We start from the raw sequence: 20,109 nt of genomic DNA, 5'->3' as shown, positions 1-20,109 counted from the left end.
GCAGGCCTCTCACTGTTGTGGCCTCTCCCGTTGCAGAGCACAGGCTCTGGATGCGCAGGCTCAGCGGCCATGGCTCACGGGCCCAGCCACTACGCAGCATGTGGAATCTTCCTGGACCAGGGCACGAACCCGTGTCCCCTGCATCGGCAGGCGGACTCTCAACCACTGCGCCACCGGGGAAGCCCCAGGATCTTCTTTAGGATATTTGCAGGCAGAGAACTATCAAGACATCATTAAAACAAATTGGAGGGCTGCAGACTGTAAATGGTCAAAGTAATCAATCTTCTATCCAACTCTGTTACTTGAACCTGCCCAGAGCTTTTCATTTGTTGTTTGAATTGTACGTGTATTATCACATGTATTTTTGCCATTTAACCGGTTCACCAATGTTAAGTTACACTGATGTAGAGATTCAACACATCTTTAGACTGGTTTGGATATGTTAGGAGGATAATATATAAAATCACAAAATATGAGTATCTTTTATGTATAAGAGTATGTTATATATTCTAAGAAATATAAAGAGATTTAAGGCACAAGTCCTCTTCTTTGGACCTACACCGGTCTGTGTCAGGGTCCGCAAGACCACCCCTGAGTTCGGTGATTTCCTACAAAGACTCATAGTACTAAGCATATAGTCATACTGATGGCTAAGATTTATTAGAGCAAAACCAGCAAAGGGAAGAGGCACATGGGACGAAGTCCAGAGGAAACCAGGTGCAAGCTTCCTAGAGTTCTCTCCTGGTAGAGCCACTCAGCGTGAGTTTAATTCCACCATGGTTGAATTGTGACAACGTGTGAAATGTCTCTGGGGGAACTTGTTAGAGACTCGGTCCTCAGACTTTTAACTGGGAGTCAGTCAATGTGGCAGCCTCTGCATAATATGTACCAAAATTCCAGACTCCCAGAAGGAAAGCATGTGTTGAACTCAAACCACGTGGTTTACCCAGACAGTTTAGGCGCAGTGAGCAGCTCTCATCAATTAGGGAATGGTGGGAATGCTTCCCAAATCCAGGTTCTGACACCAGCTAAGGGCCAGCCTTGTAAGCAGGCCTGTCTAAGGAGAGCGGTGTCAGGCCTGCCATGGTAACTCTTTTCTGCACATGGACACAGTAAAAGTTATTATGTATTTAATAACTTTATAATACTTAATTAAATAATTGTGTTCAAAGTTATTATGTATGTCTGTTGGGCTGATGTCATGCCAGTGGCATCACGAATAATAGACCTCTGTCAGTCACAAGTACAGCTGAATGATTTTTAAAACTGAACAAAGTATATGATATGGTCATTGCTCATTGACTTAGTAGTTCTCAGTTACATTTATTAATTCACACTTCTGTTGTAGGACTTAATGATTGTCTTGACTTATTGGTATTGTTTCTGAATAATGGCAATTTTGTAATAAAATTATCTGTAATTGGACATTAGTACTCCTCTTGAATAAAATGGCTAGTTCTTCTTTCACAAAGAAAGGTGCAGTATGTTTTAGTTTTAGAAGTTAAGTTAAATTTTTTTTTGAATTTTATTTATTTTTTTTATACAGCAGGTTCTTATTTGTTATCCATTTTATACATATTAGTGTATATATGTCAATCCCAATTTCCCAGTTCATCACCCACCCACCCCACTTTCAGCTAAATCTTTAATTGACTAAATTAGCAGGGAATATTGTCAGAGCAGATGAATCTAGTGTTTTTAACAACTGATTTATGCAACTCATCTCTGAAGGTATAAGAGTGAAAAGTTTACATTTGAACACAAAACCAAAAAATTACGTGGCTTGAAACTTAGAAGTATTTGTTAAAATGAGTAAATATTATTAATAAAAATGTGAGTTATAACTTCTATCAGTATTAACAAGTTTGTATTATTTTCCTAGTTTCCTAGCTATTCGACTTTCAATTATTTTGCTACTGTAATAGACTTAAATCCTTTCATCTTATGAGCAATTAATCCAAAACTAAGTGTCATCTTTAAACAGTACCATGCCCTTGTATGTAAAATCTGAGTACGAGATCACACTTCATTTAAGCTATCTGATGATCCTTGAGTTGTGATTGGGATTCTAATCAGAGTCTGTAACTGGTAAACTTCTTGCAAATACACACAAATAGTTATATTTTTACTAAATACATTCTTAGAGAAATCTTGTATGTCTGCGGAAAATAAAGGGCAAGTTTGGTTTGTACAGAACCCTGGAATGCACTAGATTGGTAGGTTTAGAACTATTTAAAAAATAATCAGTTCTTTTTGGGATGGGGCTAGAATTTGTTTCAAACTGTAATGTCTAAAACAGATAAAAGCAGTATTTTTGTGTGTATTATTACAAGTTACTGATTTTGTTACATTTACAGAGTCAGTACATGAAAACAATTATTTTCAGGAAGCAAATTTGAAATCAGATGTTATAACAGTTGTTGCCTAGTATGTATCTCCCAGTTAATTTTTGTGGTTCAGTTTTTTGAGGGATGCAAAATATAGAGTAAATCCTAAATCACATAAGGAAGTAGTTCTAAATAGTAATGATTTCTTATGATTTACTCAGATTTTCAGAGTATTGTTCAATTAAATAGATATAATAGAAAAATTTTGTTCTGAGGCCCATAAACAAGTTTTTCTGGCATCATATTTTACTATATTGGCTGTCTCCAAAGTGTTAGCATTTGATAATACTATTTGCATATGTTTTAGTGTTGGTCAATTATTACATGACTAAAAATATATTTTTACAAAGCCAAAACGGAATTTTCAGATTCTCTTAGGCACTTGAATGGACCCTTAGGGTTATATGGAATGTGGTCATTCAAAAACATTTACTGAGTATTTCCCACTTAGTAGTCACCATTATATGAACAGTAAATAAAACAGACAAAGACATTTGCCATGATAGCCCTTAGGTTTCAGGGAAGGAGGGAGATAAATATTGTAAGTAAATATAAGTGACCTGGAGAATAATAAAGTTGGGTAAGGCAGTGGGGAGGGTGCTGGTGTTAGAAGGGGCTGCAGTTTTTTGTTTGTTGTTTTTTGTGGTACGCGGGCCTCTCACTGTTGTGGCCTCTCCCGCTGCGGAGCACAGGCTCCGGACGCGTAGGCTTAGCGGCCGTGGCTCACGGGCCCAGCCTCTCTGCGGCATGTGGGATCTTCCCGGACCGGGGCACGAACCTGCGTCCCCTGCATCGGCAGGCGGACTCTCAACCACTGCACCACCAGGGAATCCCCGGGGCTGCAGTTTTTAGTAGGTGGTCAGCATGGGTCTCACTAAGATGGTGACATTTGAACAGAATTCTTGTAGGAGGTGAAGGAGTGAGATGTGCAGTATCTCTGGGAGGAATGATGTGAACAGGAGTAGCACGTGAAAAGATGCTGAGGCACTGGATGCGGCTGGCATGTTTGAGGAGCACCAGAAAGGTCCCTGTGGTTAGGGTGGGATGAGTGAGGAGGAGAGCGGGAAGTGAGTGTTCAGGAGGGTGACAGTGGATAGAATCAGGGTCTTGTGGGCACTGAGGAGCCAAATGAAAGGTAGTAATGGCTTAGAGCAGTGGAAGGAGACGGGGTCTGATCTGCAATGTGCTAGCATCACTCGCCACTGCGTTAAGAGTAGATGGGATGGGGCAAGGGCAGACCAGGGACGCCAGTTTAGGGATGTTACTGTGATGGTCCACCTGATAGAGGGTGGTGAAGTGGAGGGATGGTAATGGTGGAGATGGTGAGACTGAGCACACCCAGGGTGTATTTTGAAGACAGAGTTAAGAGAGAAAAAGACGACTCCCTGTTTCTTGTCCTGAGCAAGTAATGGATGGAGTTGTGGTTAACAGAGACGGAGAAGGCTGTGTGTGGAGAAATTTTATTATTTTATTTTAGTTTTTGGCGATCGATAGATCAGGAGTCTAGTTCTGGACGTGAACTTTGAGGTGTCTGGTAGATGTCTAAGTTTGAAGCCACTGTATTGGACGGTAATGAAAATTTGTCATTGTTTTCAAGGGAAACAAAGGAAGCGAATGTTTATCCAATTGTGGTGGTTCTGGTATTTTTCTAATATTTTTGTGTAAGTGTCAATTCTCTTGGTGTGTGTTTGATGCACGTCGATTTGGACAGTGATAAAGACTGACATTTTTGTTCCTTGGTTTTAAGGTTCTACCTGGACCACTTTCATTCCAGAATTAATTCATGATTACATTGATTTGTTAATTCATCAAACTGTCCTTCAGTACTGCTGGCTGGTGCTGGGTACCTGGTCTCACACCACAGTGAAGAGGCTAAATTAGCCATTTGTGTCAAAATGATGCGTGGTCAAAGGCAGCAAATACCATTTCTCTGTGCCGACTCTGATGAGTTGGAAGTGGCTGCCCAGCACACCGGTGCTGTGTCAGACATGAGTGGTGGATTTGGTAGGTGATGATATGCTTTGTCTAGTACTTGTCCTTTTGGCCTACGTGCTAGTTTATTTGTAGTTAACTGCTTTTTAGTTACGGATCTTGTTTGCTGTGTATTATTTATCCCTGCCTTCACCTAGATTAAAAAGTTACTTTCTTCCAATAACTTAAGCAGTTTTTATTATTCACTTCGTTTTCTGGGAACACCTCTAATGATGTTTTCTGTAACACTCTTTTTGGGGGCTGTAGCCCTAACATATATACACTGTAGACCATTCACTCATTAAAAATGTGGTCATACTCACATAGCATAATAATTTGAGGTACATGTTGAACTTAAATGTTTATTTTTATAATTTACAAAACGACAATGAGGTATCACCTCACACCGGTCGGAATGGCCATTATCAAAAAATCTACAAACAATAAATGCTGGAGAGGGTGTGGAGAGAAGGGAACCCTCTTGCACTGTTGGTGGGAATGTAAATTGATACAGCCACTATGGAGAACAGTATGGAGGTTCCTAGAAAAACTAAAACTAGAATTACCATATAACCCAGCAGTCCCACTACTGGTTACATACCCAGAGAAAACCATAATTCAAAAAGACACATGCACCCCAACGTTCATTGCAGCATTATTTATGATAGCCAGGTCATGGAAGCAACCTAAATGCCCATCGACAGATGAATGGATAAAGATGTGGTACATATATACAATGGAATATTACTCAGCTGTAAAAAGGAATGAAATTGGGTCATGTGTAGAGATGTGGATGGACGTAGAGACTGTCATACAGAGTGAAGTAAGTCAGAGAGAAAAACAAATATCGTATATTAACACGTACATGTGGAATCTAGAAAAATGGTACAGATGAACCTGTTTGTGAGGCAGAAGTAGAGAACAAACATATGGACACCAAGTGGGTAAGGGGGGGCAGGATGAATTGGGAGATTGGGATTGACATATATACACTAATATGTATAAAATAGATAACTAATAAGAACCTGCTGTATAACACAGGGAGCTCTACTCAATGCTCTGTGGTAACCTAAATGGGAAGGAAATCTGAAAAAGAGGGGATATATGTATACATACAGCTGATTCACTTCGCTGTACAGTAGAAACTAACACAACATTGTGAAACAACTATACCCCAATTAAAAAAAAAACAGTACTTTTTGATGTTTAGTTTTTAGTGAAATTGAAAGTCTTCTTGATTTTTATTAACCTTGTTAATCATATGAAAAATACACTCAAAATATTATGTGGTAATTACTAGTTGATTTTATGAAGGATCATTAACAAATCTGAACACGTTCATAATGCTGAGTTTAAAAAAGCATGATATAAAATTGTATACCTAGTATTATACTAATTATAACAAAATGATAGATTCATATAGAAAAAAAATACATTCAAAATTTAATAATAAGGGGCTTCCCTGGTGGCGCAGTGGTTGAGAGTCCTCCTGCCGATGCAGAGGACACGGGATCGTGCCCTGATCCAGGAAGATCCCACATGCTGTGGAGCGGCTGGGCCCGTGAGCCATGGCCGCTGAGCCTGCGCGTCTGGAGCCTGTGCTCTGTGATGGGAGAAACCACAACAGTGAGAGGCCCGCGTGCCGCAAAAAAAAAAAAAAAAAAATTAATACTTGGAAATGTGGGAAGGAAAAAGGTGGATCATAGGTTATTTGTTTTCCTACGTGTAGTTTTTTTTCATATTCTCCAAAATGAAAACATTACTTTTTTTTTAAAGGGATATGGGAGGAAGAGTGTGGATTATGGGTGATTTTTTTTATTTTTATAGATTGTTCTTCATAATGAACATATAAGAATCATGTTATATTTTATACAACAAAACTATAAATATAGAAAAAGTAAATTTTTCTGTATGTTATATTCTATAAACATAATAGAAAGAAAGATCACAAACTAGGAAAATATTTCTAACATATGTGACAAAGATTTGATATCCTTAGTATATAAATATTTACTATCTGTAAGGAATCAGTGAATATCCAGTTTAAAAAATGAGCAAAGGACACAAAGTTTCTTCCTGATAAATTACATATTATTAAGTATATTATTAAACATGCTCTCACTTTCAGTGGGTTAATTGCAAACCACACCCAGTATTACTATATGTAACCTGTAAACTTGATATGATTTAAAAATTCATAATGGAGACTTTCTGCTTCTGACCTGGCCTACTAGCTCTTATCACACACATCCTTCTGTAGAAAAAAATATATTAAAGACAACTACCTGAAGGCATTGGAGGGTAAGCAAAAGCAGATGGAAATCAGAGGAGAGTCAAACACTGAAGGAAGGGAGTAGGACTGGGTGACTCTCTGCCCTGTAGGGTGGCTGAGACTCTGACCAAAACAAAAACAAAAACATGTTGGTCTTGATGGTTTGAAGAACCAAGCACAGGGTTTGGTGTAACTGCAGGCCCTGGCAAGTTTGTATTTATACATGGAGGGAAGGGGAAGAGCATAAATCCCAACAAGGATCAAGCCAGAGAAGAGGAGCATCAAATTCTGTGCATAAACCCTGGCTCAGTCCATGTATGTGGCACACGACAGGTAGCTTAGTTAAGGCTAAAAGAACTGAACCAAAATTTGAGCTGCTATCCACTATACATTGCCAGGGAGACAGGCTTCTGCATTTGAGTTCAGCAAAGAAAATTGACTGCCTAAGGGAAAAAGGAAAAAAAATTCTTGAGAAACAACAGAATCCAGACTTTTTACATGATATCATTCACAATATTCATGATCAATGCCAAATTATTCAGTGTACACAGAAACAGGAAAATATGACCCATTCTTAAAATAAAATTATCAGAGGCTAACTTCAAGATTACTAAGATGTTGGAATTAGCAGGCAAGGATTTTATCTCAGACATTGTAATTGTTTAAGAATGTAAAGGAAAATATTATTGCAATGAATACAAAGACAAGAAATCTTAAGAGAATCTGAAACAATAAAAAAGACCCAAATCAAACTTATAGAACTGAAAATATACAATATCTGGTGTAAAAACTTTAGAATAAAAATGGCAGAAGGAGTCATGAATCTAGAGATAGATCAATAGAAATAGTCAATCTAAAGAACAGAGAAAAAAAGATTGAAAATGAACAGAATTGCAGGGACCTGTAGGAAAATATCATAAAGATAGTAACCTTTACGTAATTGGAATTGCATACCTACCAGAATGGCTACCATGAAAACACTGATAGCATTCACTAAACATACACTTGCCTGCTGACCCGGCAACTCTACCCAGAAGACATGAAACTGATGTTTCATTTCTGTACAATTAATACTTATAGTAGCTTATTCAAATAGCCAAAAATTAAAAATAACCTAGGTATCTTTCCAAAGGAGAAGGGATAGACTGTGGTATACTCATGCAGTGGATACTAGTCAGCAGTAAAATGGAATAAACTAGTGTTATAGTGTTAATAGCAGAGATGAATCTCAAAACTGTCTCTCTGGGTGGAATGTAAATATGAAAGAAATAGAGTACATACTTATAAAAAATATTATATTTTAGAACAGGCAACATTTACATGGTGCTCTAGAATAGGCTGCACTAATCCAAACGATGGTGGCACTGTTGGGGTGCTAGTGGGACAGGTAGTGATTGGAAAGGGACTTTAAAGGAACTTTCTGGAATGATTTTAATGTTCTGTATTTTGATTTGTGTTGCACAGGTGTATGCTTTTGTTGAGTGCTTATTTAAGATTTGTTTATTTCACTGTATATAAATGTCATCTAATAAGAAAAAGTAAATATAGAACTCTAATCATGTGCATAATAAAGTATTTGTGGGTAAGAAAACGTATATGATGTATAATGTTGATGAGGCTTTGGAGAAGCAGGTATTTACACTGCTGGCTTGGAATATAGATGAGCATGATGTCAGGAAAGGGGTTTGTGAGTATTTTAAATAATTAACAAAAATTCATAAATGTGGCTATTGCTTCACCTAGCAACTCTATTGGTAGGAATGTGTCGTAAGGAAATTATCAGAGATGTGACATAGCATTGTATATAATATAAAATATTGTCAAAAACTTAGATGTCAACAGAATCTGGTTTTAAAAATTATGGTACTAGAAATGATGATATACACAAATTTGTGATAATAATGATGCATTACTGATATGAGAGACTAGCATAATGTATCATTTTCACCCAGGGTTGTTGGTCTTCAGTGGTCAAATCCTTCCCTCTGCTTGTCTCTCTTTTATTGGAGCACAGCCATGGCCATTTACCTAGGTGTTGCCTGTGGCTGCTCTCATGCTGCTATAGTAGATGTGAGTAGTTGCAGCAGAGACAACATAGCTCACAAAGCCTAAAATATTCACCATATACCTCTTTACTGAAAAAATTTCCTGATCCCTAGTTTAATTAAATTAAGTTTTTAAAAAACACAGAAGAGCTTACCAAAATTAACTAATTCCATAAATTCTTATGGGCACTTACTGTGTACCTAGCACTGTTCTGTGTACATAAGCATGACTGAAACCAAGTCAGTCTGCATCCTTATGGAGTTTAAGTATGGTAGGGGGATAGTTACGAAATAAATGTTTAAACCAAAATTATGACTAATAGTATGGAGAGAGAGAGCTATGAAGAAATGTTAACAGAAGTTGTTTCTGAGTGTTGGGTATATTGGTGATTTAAAATATCAAATGTAACAAATATCCATACCTTTGGATATACTACTGTGAAAAATTTGAACTGTTTGTTTTTCTCTTATTTTGGCCTCAACAGACCATATTGTTGAATGTATTAAGGAACTCTCTGTTAGTACCCTGTGATTTTCAGAGTGGGCCTATTTGTCCAGTGCCTCAGTGATAAAGGCTTCATGCGAGTTCTTCTGTGTTATCTTCTCCTTCCATATCTTCCCTGGTCAGATCTATTTAGATGATGAAATTCAACTCATCACATTCTTACAGTGGAGCCTCTGCTCTGCCCTGCTGATTGAAGTGCATTTGATCTTCATCTGTCACATAGGCCAGATCAGTGGTCCTCAACCCCTGCTGTACATCAGAATTATCTGGGAATCTTTTTTAAAATACCAATGCACAGGTTTCTCTCTTCACAGAAAGGTGTTAGTATTTTTTTTTTTTTAAGCTCCCAAGGTGATTTCAATGTGCAGCCAAGGTTGAGAAACAGGGATTAGCCAAAGGCACAGACTTGTCCCTTAAAGCAGCGTATAGTAATTAGCCATATGGGTTTTACTCCATTCTCAGGTCATTTTGAATATACTAAAATTACCTACTTCACTGCCTGGGGTACTCTTTTTCGTATTAACTATATATGTTTTGGTTGTTCTGTTGTTGTAGCTATTCTTAGTTTTTGTGTGTATGTTTTCTATTTCCTGAATCTTTATTTCCCTTACTTCCATCATGGAGGTCGAGCCCCAAATTATGTAGGCCAGCATTCAAATTCTTTTCCAGAGTGCCAAAGATTCTTAGCAAACTCATCTTAGGAAGTGATAAACCCAAGTATACTTTTGCAGTCTTCAACCCCTATCCCCTTTTATCCTGTAAATTACATGGCTACCCCCTTTCCCTCTTTCCTGTTAAGAAAGTTGCTAACCTCATGGCGCACAAACTTCACCCTATGTAATGGTCCCTCCTCTGTGTTTTATCAGCATAGTCTTTGGTTTGTCAAATTGCAAATCTAGATTCTAATCTACGTGAGCAGAGATTTGATTTGTGGTTGTCTCAGATCCCTGAATTCATAGGATATCATGTGAGTAATTAGTTTACAACTTCACTTAAGACACTTATTGTGACTTGGAGATGTGGTCCTTAACCAACCTGTGCCTGTCCTCTGCCCTCCCCACTGTGGTGGTCCTGGCCCTGAGCACAGCAGGTGAGGAGCCCCCAGTGATGCCCTGCTGGAAGGCAGGCCTTGTGTGACGACACATTTACACTCAAAAACGTCTACAGGAGGAGCTTCAAGATGGCGGAAGAGTAAGACGTGGAGATCACCTTCCTCCCCACAGTTACATCAGAAATACATCTACACGTGGAACACCTCCTACAGAACACCTGCTGAACACTGGCAGAAGACCTCAGACCTCCCAAAAGGCAAGAAACTCCCCACGTACCTGGGTAGGGCAAAAGAAAAAAGAAAAAACAGACAAAAGAATAGGGACGGGACCTGCGCCAGTGGGAGGGAGCTGTGAAGGAGGAAAGTTTCTGCACACTACGAAGCCCCTTCACTGGTGGAGACAGGGTGGTGGTGGGGAAACTTGGGAGCCACGGAGGAGAGCTCAGCAACAGGGGGGCAAAGGGCAAAGCAGAGAGATTCCTGCACAGAGGATCAGTGCCGACCAGCACTCAGCAGCCCGAGAGGCTTGTCTGCTCACCTGCTGGGACGGGTGGGGGCTGGGAGCTGAGGCTCTCGCTTTGGTCAGATCCCAGGGAGAGGACTGGGGTTGGCTGTGTGAACACAGCCTGAAGGGGGCTAGTGCGCCACAGGTAGCCGGAAGGGAGTCCGGGTAAAGGTCTGGGACTGCCAAAGAGGCGAGAGACTTCTTCTTGCCTCTTTGTTTCCTGGTGCGCGAGGAGAGGAGATTAAGAGCACTGCTTAAAGGAGCTCCAGACACTGGCGTGAGCCGCGGCTATCAACGTGGACCCCAGGGACGGGCATGAGACGCTAAGGCTGCTGCTGCAGCCACCAAGAAGCCTGTGTGCGAGCACAGGTCACTGTCCACACCTCCCCTCCCAGGAGCCTGTGCAGCTTGCCACAGCCAGGGTCCTGTGATCCAGGGACAACTTCCCTGGGAGAACACACGGCACGCCTCAGGCTGGTGCAATGTCATGGTGACCTCTGCTGCCGCAGGCTCGCCCCGCACTCTGTACCCTCCCTCCCCACAGCCTGAGTGAGCCAGAGCCCCCGAAGCAGCTGCTCCTTTCACCCCGTCCTGTGAGCAAAGAACAGACGCCCTCAGGTGACCTAAGTGCAGAGGCAGGGCCAAATCCAAAGCTGAATCCCAGGAGCTGTGCGAACAAAGAAGAGGAAGGGAAATTTCTCCCAGCAGCCTCAGGAGCAGCGGATTGAATCTCCACAGTCAACTTGATGTACCCAGCATCTGTGGAATACCTGAATAGACAACGAATCATCCCAAATTGAGGAGGTGGACTTTGGGAGCAATGATATATGTGTGTGTGTATATATATATATATATTTTTTTCCCCCTTTTTCTGTTTTTGTGAATGTGTATGCGTATGCTTCTGTGTATGATTTTGTCTGTATAACTTTGCTTTCACCATTTGTTCTAGTGTTCTGTATGTCCTTTTTTTTTTTTTCAGTATACTTTTCAGCGCTTGTTACCATTGGTGGATTTGTTTTTTAGTTTGGTGGTTCTTTCTTACTTTGTTTTTTATAAATTACTTAAAAAATTTTTTTAAATAATTATTTTGTGTTTTATTTTAATAACTTATTTTATTTTACCTCTTTCTTTTTCTTCCTTTCTTTGTTTCTTTTCTCTTTCTTTCTCTTTCCTTCCTTTTATTTCTCTTTCTTTTCTTTCTTTCTTTCTTCGTTTCTTTCTTCCTTCCTTCCTTTCTTCCTTTCTTCCTTCCTTCCTTCCTTTCTTTCTTCCTTCCTTCCTTTCTTCCTTTCTTTTCTTCCTTCCTTCCTTCCTCTCTTTTTCTTTCTTTCTTTGTTTCTTTGTTCGTTTCTTCCTTCCGTTCTTCCTTCCTTCCTTCCTTTCTTTCTCCCTCCTTTGTTTGTTTGTTTTGTTTGTTTCTTTCTTTCTTTCCCTTCCTCCCTCCCTCCCTTCCTTCCTTTCTCTCCTTTGCCGTGTGGATGAAAGGCTCTTGGTGCTCCAGCTAGGCGCCAGGGCTGTGCCTCTGAAGGCACATTGGTCCCCCAGAGACCTACCAGCTCCACGTAATATCAAGTGGCGAAAATCTCCCAGAGATCTCCATCCCAACGCCAAAACTCAGCTCCACTCAATGACCAGCAAGCTATACTGCTGGACACCGTATGCCAAACAACTAGCAAGACAGGAACATAACCCCACCCATTAGCAGAGAGTCTGCCTAAAATCATAATAAGGTCACAGACACCCCAAAAATCACCACCAGACGTGGACCAGCCCACCAGAGAGACAAGATGCAGCCTCATCCACCAGAACACAGACACTAGTCCCCTACACCAGGAAGCCTACACAACCCACTGAACCAACTTTACCCACTGGGGGCAGACACAAAAAACAACAGGAACTACGAACCTGCAGCCTGTGAAAACGAGACCCCAAACACAGTAAGTTAAGCAAAATGAGAAGACAGAGAAACATACAGCAGATGAAGGAGCAAGGAAAAAACCCACCAGACCTAACAAATGAAGAGGAAATAGGCAGTCTACCTGAAAAAGAATTCAGAATAATGATAGTAAAGATGATCCAATATCTTGGAAATAGAATGGAAAAAATACAAGAAACGTTTTAATAAGGACCTAGAAGAACTAAAGAGAAAACAAACATTCATGAACAGCACAATAACTGAAATCAAAAATTCTCTAGAAGGAATGCATAGCAGAATAGCTGAGGCAGAAGAACGGATAAGTGACCTGGAAGGTAAAATAGTGGAAATAACTACTGCAGAGCAGAATAAAGAAAAAAGAATGAAAAGAATTGAGGACAGTCTCAGAGACCTCTGGGACAATATTCAATGCACCAACATTCGAATTATAGGGGTCCCAGAAGAAGAAGAGAAAAAGAAAGGGACTGAGGAAATATTTGAAGAGATTATAGTTGAAAACTTCCCTAATATGGGAAAGGAAATAGTCAAGTCCAGGAAGTACAGAGAGTCCCATATAGGATAAATCCAAGGAGAAACACGCCAAGACACGTATTAATCAAACTACCAAAAATTAAATACAATGAAAAAATATTAAAAGCAGCAAGGGAAAAACAACAAATAACATGCAAGGGAATCCCCATAAAGTTAACAGCTGATCTTTCAGCAGAAACTCTGCAAGCCAGGAGGGACGGGCAGGACATATTTAAAGGGATGAAGTAGAAAAACCTGCAACCAAGATAACTCTACCAAGCAAGGATCTCATTCAGATTTGATGGAGAAATTAAAACCTTTACAGACAAGCAAAAGCTGAGAAAATTCAGCACAACCAAACCAGCTTGTATTACAACAAATGCTAAAGGAGCTTCTCTAGGCAGGAAACAAAAGAGAAGGTAAAGACCTAATGTAACAAACCCAAAACAATTAAGAAAATGATAATAGGAACATACATATCAATAATTAGCTTAAATGTAAATGGATTACATGCTCCAACCAAAAGACATAGACTGGCTGAACGGATAGAAAGACAAGACCCATATGTATGGTGTCTTCAAGAGACCAATTTCAGACCCAGGAACATGTACAGACTGAAAGTGAGGGGATGGAAAAAGATATTCTGTGCAAATGAAATCAAAAGAAAGCTGGAGTAGCAATTCTCATTTCAGACAAAATATACTTTAAAACAAAGACTATTACAAGAGACAAAGAAGGACACTACATAATGATCTAGGGATCAATCCAAGAAGAAAATAAAACAGTTGTAAATATTTATGCACCCAGCATAGGAGCACCTCAGTACATAAGGCAGATTCTAATAGCAATAAAAGCAAAATCGACAGTAACACAATAATAGTAGGGGACTTTAACACCCCACTTTCACCAATGGACAGATTATCCAAAATGAAGATAAATAAGGAAACACAAGCTTTACATGATACATTAAACAAGATGGACTTAATTGATATTTATAGGACACACCATCCAAAAACAACAGAACACACTTTATTCTCAAGTGCTCATGGAACATTCTCCAGGGTAGATCATATATTGGGTCACAGATTAAGCCTCGGTAAATTTAAGAAGATTGAAATCATATCAAGGATCTTTTCTGACCACAATGCTATGAGACTAGATAACAATTACAGGAAAAAATCTGTTAAAATACAAACACATGGATGCTAAACAGTACACTACTTAATAACCAAGAGATCACTGAAAAAATAAAAGAGGAAATCAAAAAATACCTAAACACAAATGACAATGAATACACAATGACCCAAAACCTATGGGATGCAACAAAAGCAGTTCTAAGAGGGAAGTTTATAGCAATACAATCCTACCTTAACAAACAAGAAATGTCTCAAATAAACAACCTAACCTTACACCTAAAGCAATTAGAGAAAGAAGAAAAAAACCCCAAAGTTAGCAGAAGGAAAGAAATCATAAAGATCAGATCAGAAATAAATGAAGGAAACGACAGCAAGGATCAGTAAAACTAAAAACTGGTTGTTTGAGAAGATAAACAAAATTGATAAACCATTAGCCAGACTCATCAAGAAAAAAAGGGAGAAGACTCAAATCAATAGAATTAGAAATGAAAAATGAGAAGTAACAACTGACACTGCAGAAATACAAAGGATCATGAGAGATTACTACAAGCAACTCTGTGCCAATAAAATGGACAACCTGGAAGAAATGGACAAATTCTTAGAAAAGCACAACCTTCCAAGACTGAATCAGGAAGAAATAGAAAATATGAACAGACCAATCATGACAGATTACTACAAGCAACTCTATGCCAATAAAATGGACAACCTGGACGAAATGGACAAATTCTTAGAAAAGAACAACCTTCCGAGACTGAACCAGGAAGAAATAGAAAATATGAACAGACCAATCACAAGCACTGAAATGGAAACTGTGATTAAAAATCTTCCAACAAACAAAAGCCCAGGACCAGAGGGCTTCACAGGTGAATTCTATCAAACACTTAGAGAAGAGCTAACACCTATCCTTCTCAAACTCTTCCAAAATATCACAGAGGGAGGAATACTCCGAAACTCATTCTTCGAGGCCACCATCACCCTGATACCAAAACCAGACAAAGATGTCACAAAAAAAGAAAACCACATGCCAATATCACTGATGAACATAGATGCAAAAATCCTCAACAAAATACTAGCAAACAGAATCCAACAGCACATTAAAAGGATCATACAATATGATCAGGTGGGGTTTATCCCAGGAATGCAAGGATTCTTCAATATACACAAATCAATCTATGTGATACACCATACTAACAAATTGAAGGAGAAAAACCATATGATCATCTCAATAGATGCAGAGAAAGCTTTCGAAAAAATTCAGCACCCATTTATGATAAAAGCTCTCCAGAAAGTAGGCATAGAGGGGACTTACCTCAACCTAATGAAGGCCATATATGCCAAACCCACAGCAAACATCATCCTCAGTGGTGAAAAACTGAAACCATTTCCACTAAGATCAGGAACAAGACAAGGTTGCCCACTCTCACCACTCTTATTCAACACAGTTTTGGAAGTTTTAGCCACAGCAATCAGAGAAGAAAAAGAAATAAAAGGAATCCAAATCGGAAAAGAAGTAAAGCTGTCACTGTTTGCAGGTGATATGATAGTATACATAGAGAATCCTAAAGATGCTACCAGAAAACTACTAAAGCTAATCAATGAATTTGGTAAAGTAGCAGGATACAAAATTAACGCAGAGAAATCTCTGGCGTTCCTCTACACTAATGATGAAAAGTCTGAAAGTGAAATTAAGAAAACACTCCCATTTACCATTGCAACAAAAAGAATAAAATACCTAGGAATAAACCTACCTAAGGAGACAAAAGACCTGTATGCAGAAAATTATAAGACACTGATGAAAGAAATTAAAGATGATACAAATAGATGGAGAGATATACCATGTTCTTGGATTGGAAGAATCAACATTGTGAAAATGACTGTACTACCCAAAGCAATCTACAGATTCAATACAATCCCTGTCAAACTACAACTGGCATTTTTCACAGAACTAGAACAAAAAATTTCACAATTTGTATGGAAACACAAAAGACCCTGAAAGCCAAAGCCATCTTGCGAAAGAAAAGTGGAGCTGGAGGAATCAGGCTCCCTGCCTTCAGACTAGAGTACAAAGCTACAGTAGTCAAGACTGTATGGTACTGGCACAAAAACAGAAATATAGATAAATAGAACAGGATAGAAAGCTCAGAGATAAACCCACGCACATATGGTCACCTTATCTTTGATAAAGGAGGCAAGAATATACAATGGAGAAAAGACAGCCTCTTCAATAAGTGGTGCTGGGAAAACTGGACAGCTACATGTAAAAGAATGAAAATAGAACAGTCCCTAACACCATATACAAAAATAAACTCAAAATGGATTAAAGACCTAAATGTGAGGCCAGACACTATCAAACTCTTAGAGGAAAACATAGGCAGAACACTCTATTTTTGACCCAGCTCCTAGAGAAATGGAAATAAAAACAGAAATAAACAAATGGAACCTAATGAAACTTCAAAGCTTTTGCACAGCAAAGGCAACCGTAAACAAGACGAAAAGACAACCCTCAGAATGGGAGAAAATATTTGCAAATGAAGCAAGTGACAGAGGATTAATCTCCAAAATTTACAAGCAGCTCATGCAGCTCAATAGCAAAAAAACAAACAACGCAATACAAAAATGGGCAGAAGATTTAAATAGATATTTCTCCAAAGAATATATACAGATTACCAACAAACACATGAAACAATGCTGAACGTCATTAATCATTAGAGAAATGCAAATCAAAACTACAATGCAATATCACCTCACACCTGTTAGTATGGGCATCATCAAAAAATCTAGAAACAATAAATGCTGGAGAGGGTGTGGAAATAAGGGAACCCTTTTGCACTGTTGGTGGGAATGTAAATTGATACAGCCACTATGGAGAACAGTATGGAGGTTCCTTAAAAAACTAAAAGTAGAACTACCATATGACCCAGGAATCCCACTACTGGGCATATACCATGAGCAAAACATAATTCAAAAAGAGTCATGTACCACAGTGTTCATTGCAGCTCTATTTACAATAGCCAGGACGTGGAAGCAACCTAAGTGTCCTGGCAACAGATGAATGGATACAGAAGATGTGGCACATATATACAATGGAATGTTACTTAGCCATAAAAAGAAATGAAACTGAGTTATTTGTAGTGAGGTGGATGGACCTAGAGTCTGTCATACAGAGTGAAGTAAGTCAGAAAGAGAAAAACACATACCATGTGCTAAACACATATATATGGAATCTAAAAACAAAAGGTCATGAAGAACCCACGGGCAAGGCAGGAATAAAGACACAGACCTACTAGAAAATGGACTTGAGGTCACGGGGAAGGGGAAGGTTAAGCTGGGACAAAGAGAGTGGGAGTGTATATATGGACATATATACAGTACCAAATGTAAAATAGATAGCTAGTGGGAAGCAGTCACATAGCACAGGGAGATCAGCTTGGTGCTTTGTGACCAGATAGGTGGGATAGGGAGGGTGGGAGGGAGACACAAGACGGAGAGGAGATATGGGGATATATGTATATGTATAACTGATTCACTTTGTTATAAAACAGAAACTAACACACCATTGTGAAGCAATTATACTTCAATAAAAATATTTAAAAAAACCCCTGCAAATTGAGTTAAAATTTTGTTCTAGTTAGTATGTATTATAGAGTATATATACAAGCATGAGAGTTGGTCCTTTAAAAATCTTATTTGTATTAAAAAACACACATATATGACTTACCAAGTTATTACGTTATTATTGTAATCCTGTATATTGTCCAGGGAAACTCTCAGCTCATTCTGTTAACTCTGGTCATATATGTATATTAGACTTGTATATGCCCAGTTTCTGAGTTTCACTAAAAAGAGGCTGAGTCCAATATACCGTTGTTGAGTTTTATAGGTTAGTTAGTGTCCATGGTAGGTAATATTCTTTTCACATTGATACAATGACTCTTTCTTTGGCTATGTCAGTATTTTGAGTGGGCCTATTTGAATATAAACACTTCTGCCTCACAATGCAGAGTCAGTTTAGATGGGCAGCCGGCAAACCTCTTCATGTTTTTGACCTTGAAGGAACGTTGGTTTTCCTATACACAGTGGTTTATACTGGGTAATTTATAGGATTAATTGTTATTGAGATTGGATTCTTCACCTTTTTCCCTACACATTTTAACGTGCGATTTAATGAATGTAAAGTTATGCAAAGCATTCATGTTAAATAGACTTGTTAAGTATGTCTTTCCTATCTGCTATATGGTTCCTACTGAGAGTGTTAATATTCAAATATTCATTTATGATGGGGGTTATTTGGGAATATGCCTAATAAAAATATACCATATTCTTCATCTTCAAATTATCACTGTTAAAGAATACATTCCATAATGATATTTTTCAGTAGTAGATGGAATATCTCAGTTTTCTTCTATTTCCCTTTCGTTTTAAAGGAAAAGTTCCAAGGTCATGGCATCTATAAACTGGTTAGGAACTGACGTATACTATGGAGTAAAAATTGAAGCTGAGTTGCCCTCTAGGGGTTCAGTTTTAACACAACACATTTTGAAATAAGTAATGAGATCTTTGGGGGAGGGGTCCGTCTGCTGAATGGGGAGTCTGTTTATTTTCTGTGTCCTGTGACTAGTCAGAGTAAGCTGACTTCGCTAGTGAAAATGAGAATGTCCCCATTTTGTAACCTACAGGCAGTTTAATCAAACATCCTTTTTGGGATTTTTTGGTTTGCTTTTAAAGTCAGAGCATGTGTGCCAGACTAATCCAGCCATCAACGTACTTTCAAGAATTATTTGGTGATTGATCCACGAATTCTTTTCTGATACTCCTTTGCCTCCTCAGTGTCACCTCTTAAGCACTTTTAGGTCAGCTGCCTTCCCTCTTCTGCCCAGACCCAGTGCAGACCCTAGTGAAGTGGTTTAATTGTGAATCTTAATTCTCTCAGGATGTGATAATGAGATTTGAGTGGCATCTTTGTGGACTGGGTCTCCAGCCTAAATGGTGCCCAGCTTTATATTGCTTGAGGTCCAGTTCTCTTCGGACTCTGTCTCTGGCACAAAGTGCTCTACTGTGTAATTGTAGAGTTAGGCTCTTTACTGTTCAGAAAGAGGGAGCAGTTTTTTTTTCCGTTTTTGAAAGTGTTAACTGAACTTGGACTTGAGTAAATGGTAAATATGGAGTTTATTTTGTGTGTAGATATTTAAATGTTCTGTATATTTCAGCACATTTGTATATCAAATATAAAAATTCACATGGTTATTGATATATTTTTAAAACGTTAGTGTGTATTGTGTGTGCATGTATGTTTTAATAATGCTCTTTGATTCCCTTTGGGAAGGGTGCTATAAAACTTTACTTCTTTAAATACATATTTTTCACCTCGTAGTTGTATTGAGATTTGCCATTCTTTTTCTCATGGTTATGGAAAAACCTTGATTACTAACTGTCAGAACCTATATTTTATCATTAATTTGTAATTATTTTTAAAGTTCGGGTTTTATCTGTTAATTTAATACCTGAAAACTCATTGGATTTTGATATATATTAAAATATTAAATTGGCTGTGGTGTAGATTTGTGCTGTCCAGTTTAGTAGTCACTAGTCACAGGAGCTACTTCATTTTTCTTAGTGACACTACCCACACTTCACATGCTCACTAGCCACATGTGGACTGTGGCTGCCATACTGTATAATCCAGACACTAATCATCACCACCACTGCAGAAAGTTTTATGGGACAACAGCGGTATAGATATATGAATCATCTTCTTCAGTGTATTTTTTAAAACATCTTAATATTGGTAGTT

General features: G+C 38.6%; 1 protein-coding gene across 10 annotated transcripts in view; it reads left to right on the top strand.

Moving 5' to 3' along the window:
* CMC1 (C-X9-C motif containing 1) overlaps positions 1-20,109 on the top strand; it is a 76,799-nt gene that overhangs the window by 26,283 nt on the left and 30,407 nt on the right. For 7 of the 10 annotated variants that reach the window (XM_049715957.1, XM_049715961.1, XM_049715963.1 and 4 more), the window contains one exon: positions 10,348-10,488. The exons of the other annotated variants lie outside the window; for them this stretch is intronic. In XM_049715957.1, the coding sequence (XP_049571914.1) occupies positions 10,348-10,488 (141 nt within the window). The remainder of the gene's footprint in view (positions 1-10,347; positions 10,489-20,109) is intronic. 10 annotated transcript variants of the gene reach the window in all.

This window comes from Orcinus orca, chromosome 10, assembly GCF_937001465.1.
Source record: "Orcinus orca chromosome 10, mOrcOrc1.1, whole genome shotgun sequence".
In the NCBI taxonomy this organism is placed as follows: Eukaryota; Metazoa; Chordata; class Mammalia; order Artiodactyla; family Delphinidae; genus Orcinus; species Orcinus orca.
Note: the sequence above shows the minus strand (reverse complement) of the source record. Positions and strands in the feature narration are given on the sequence as shown.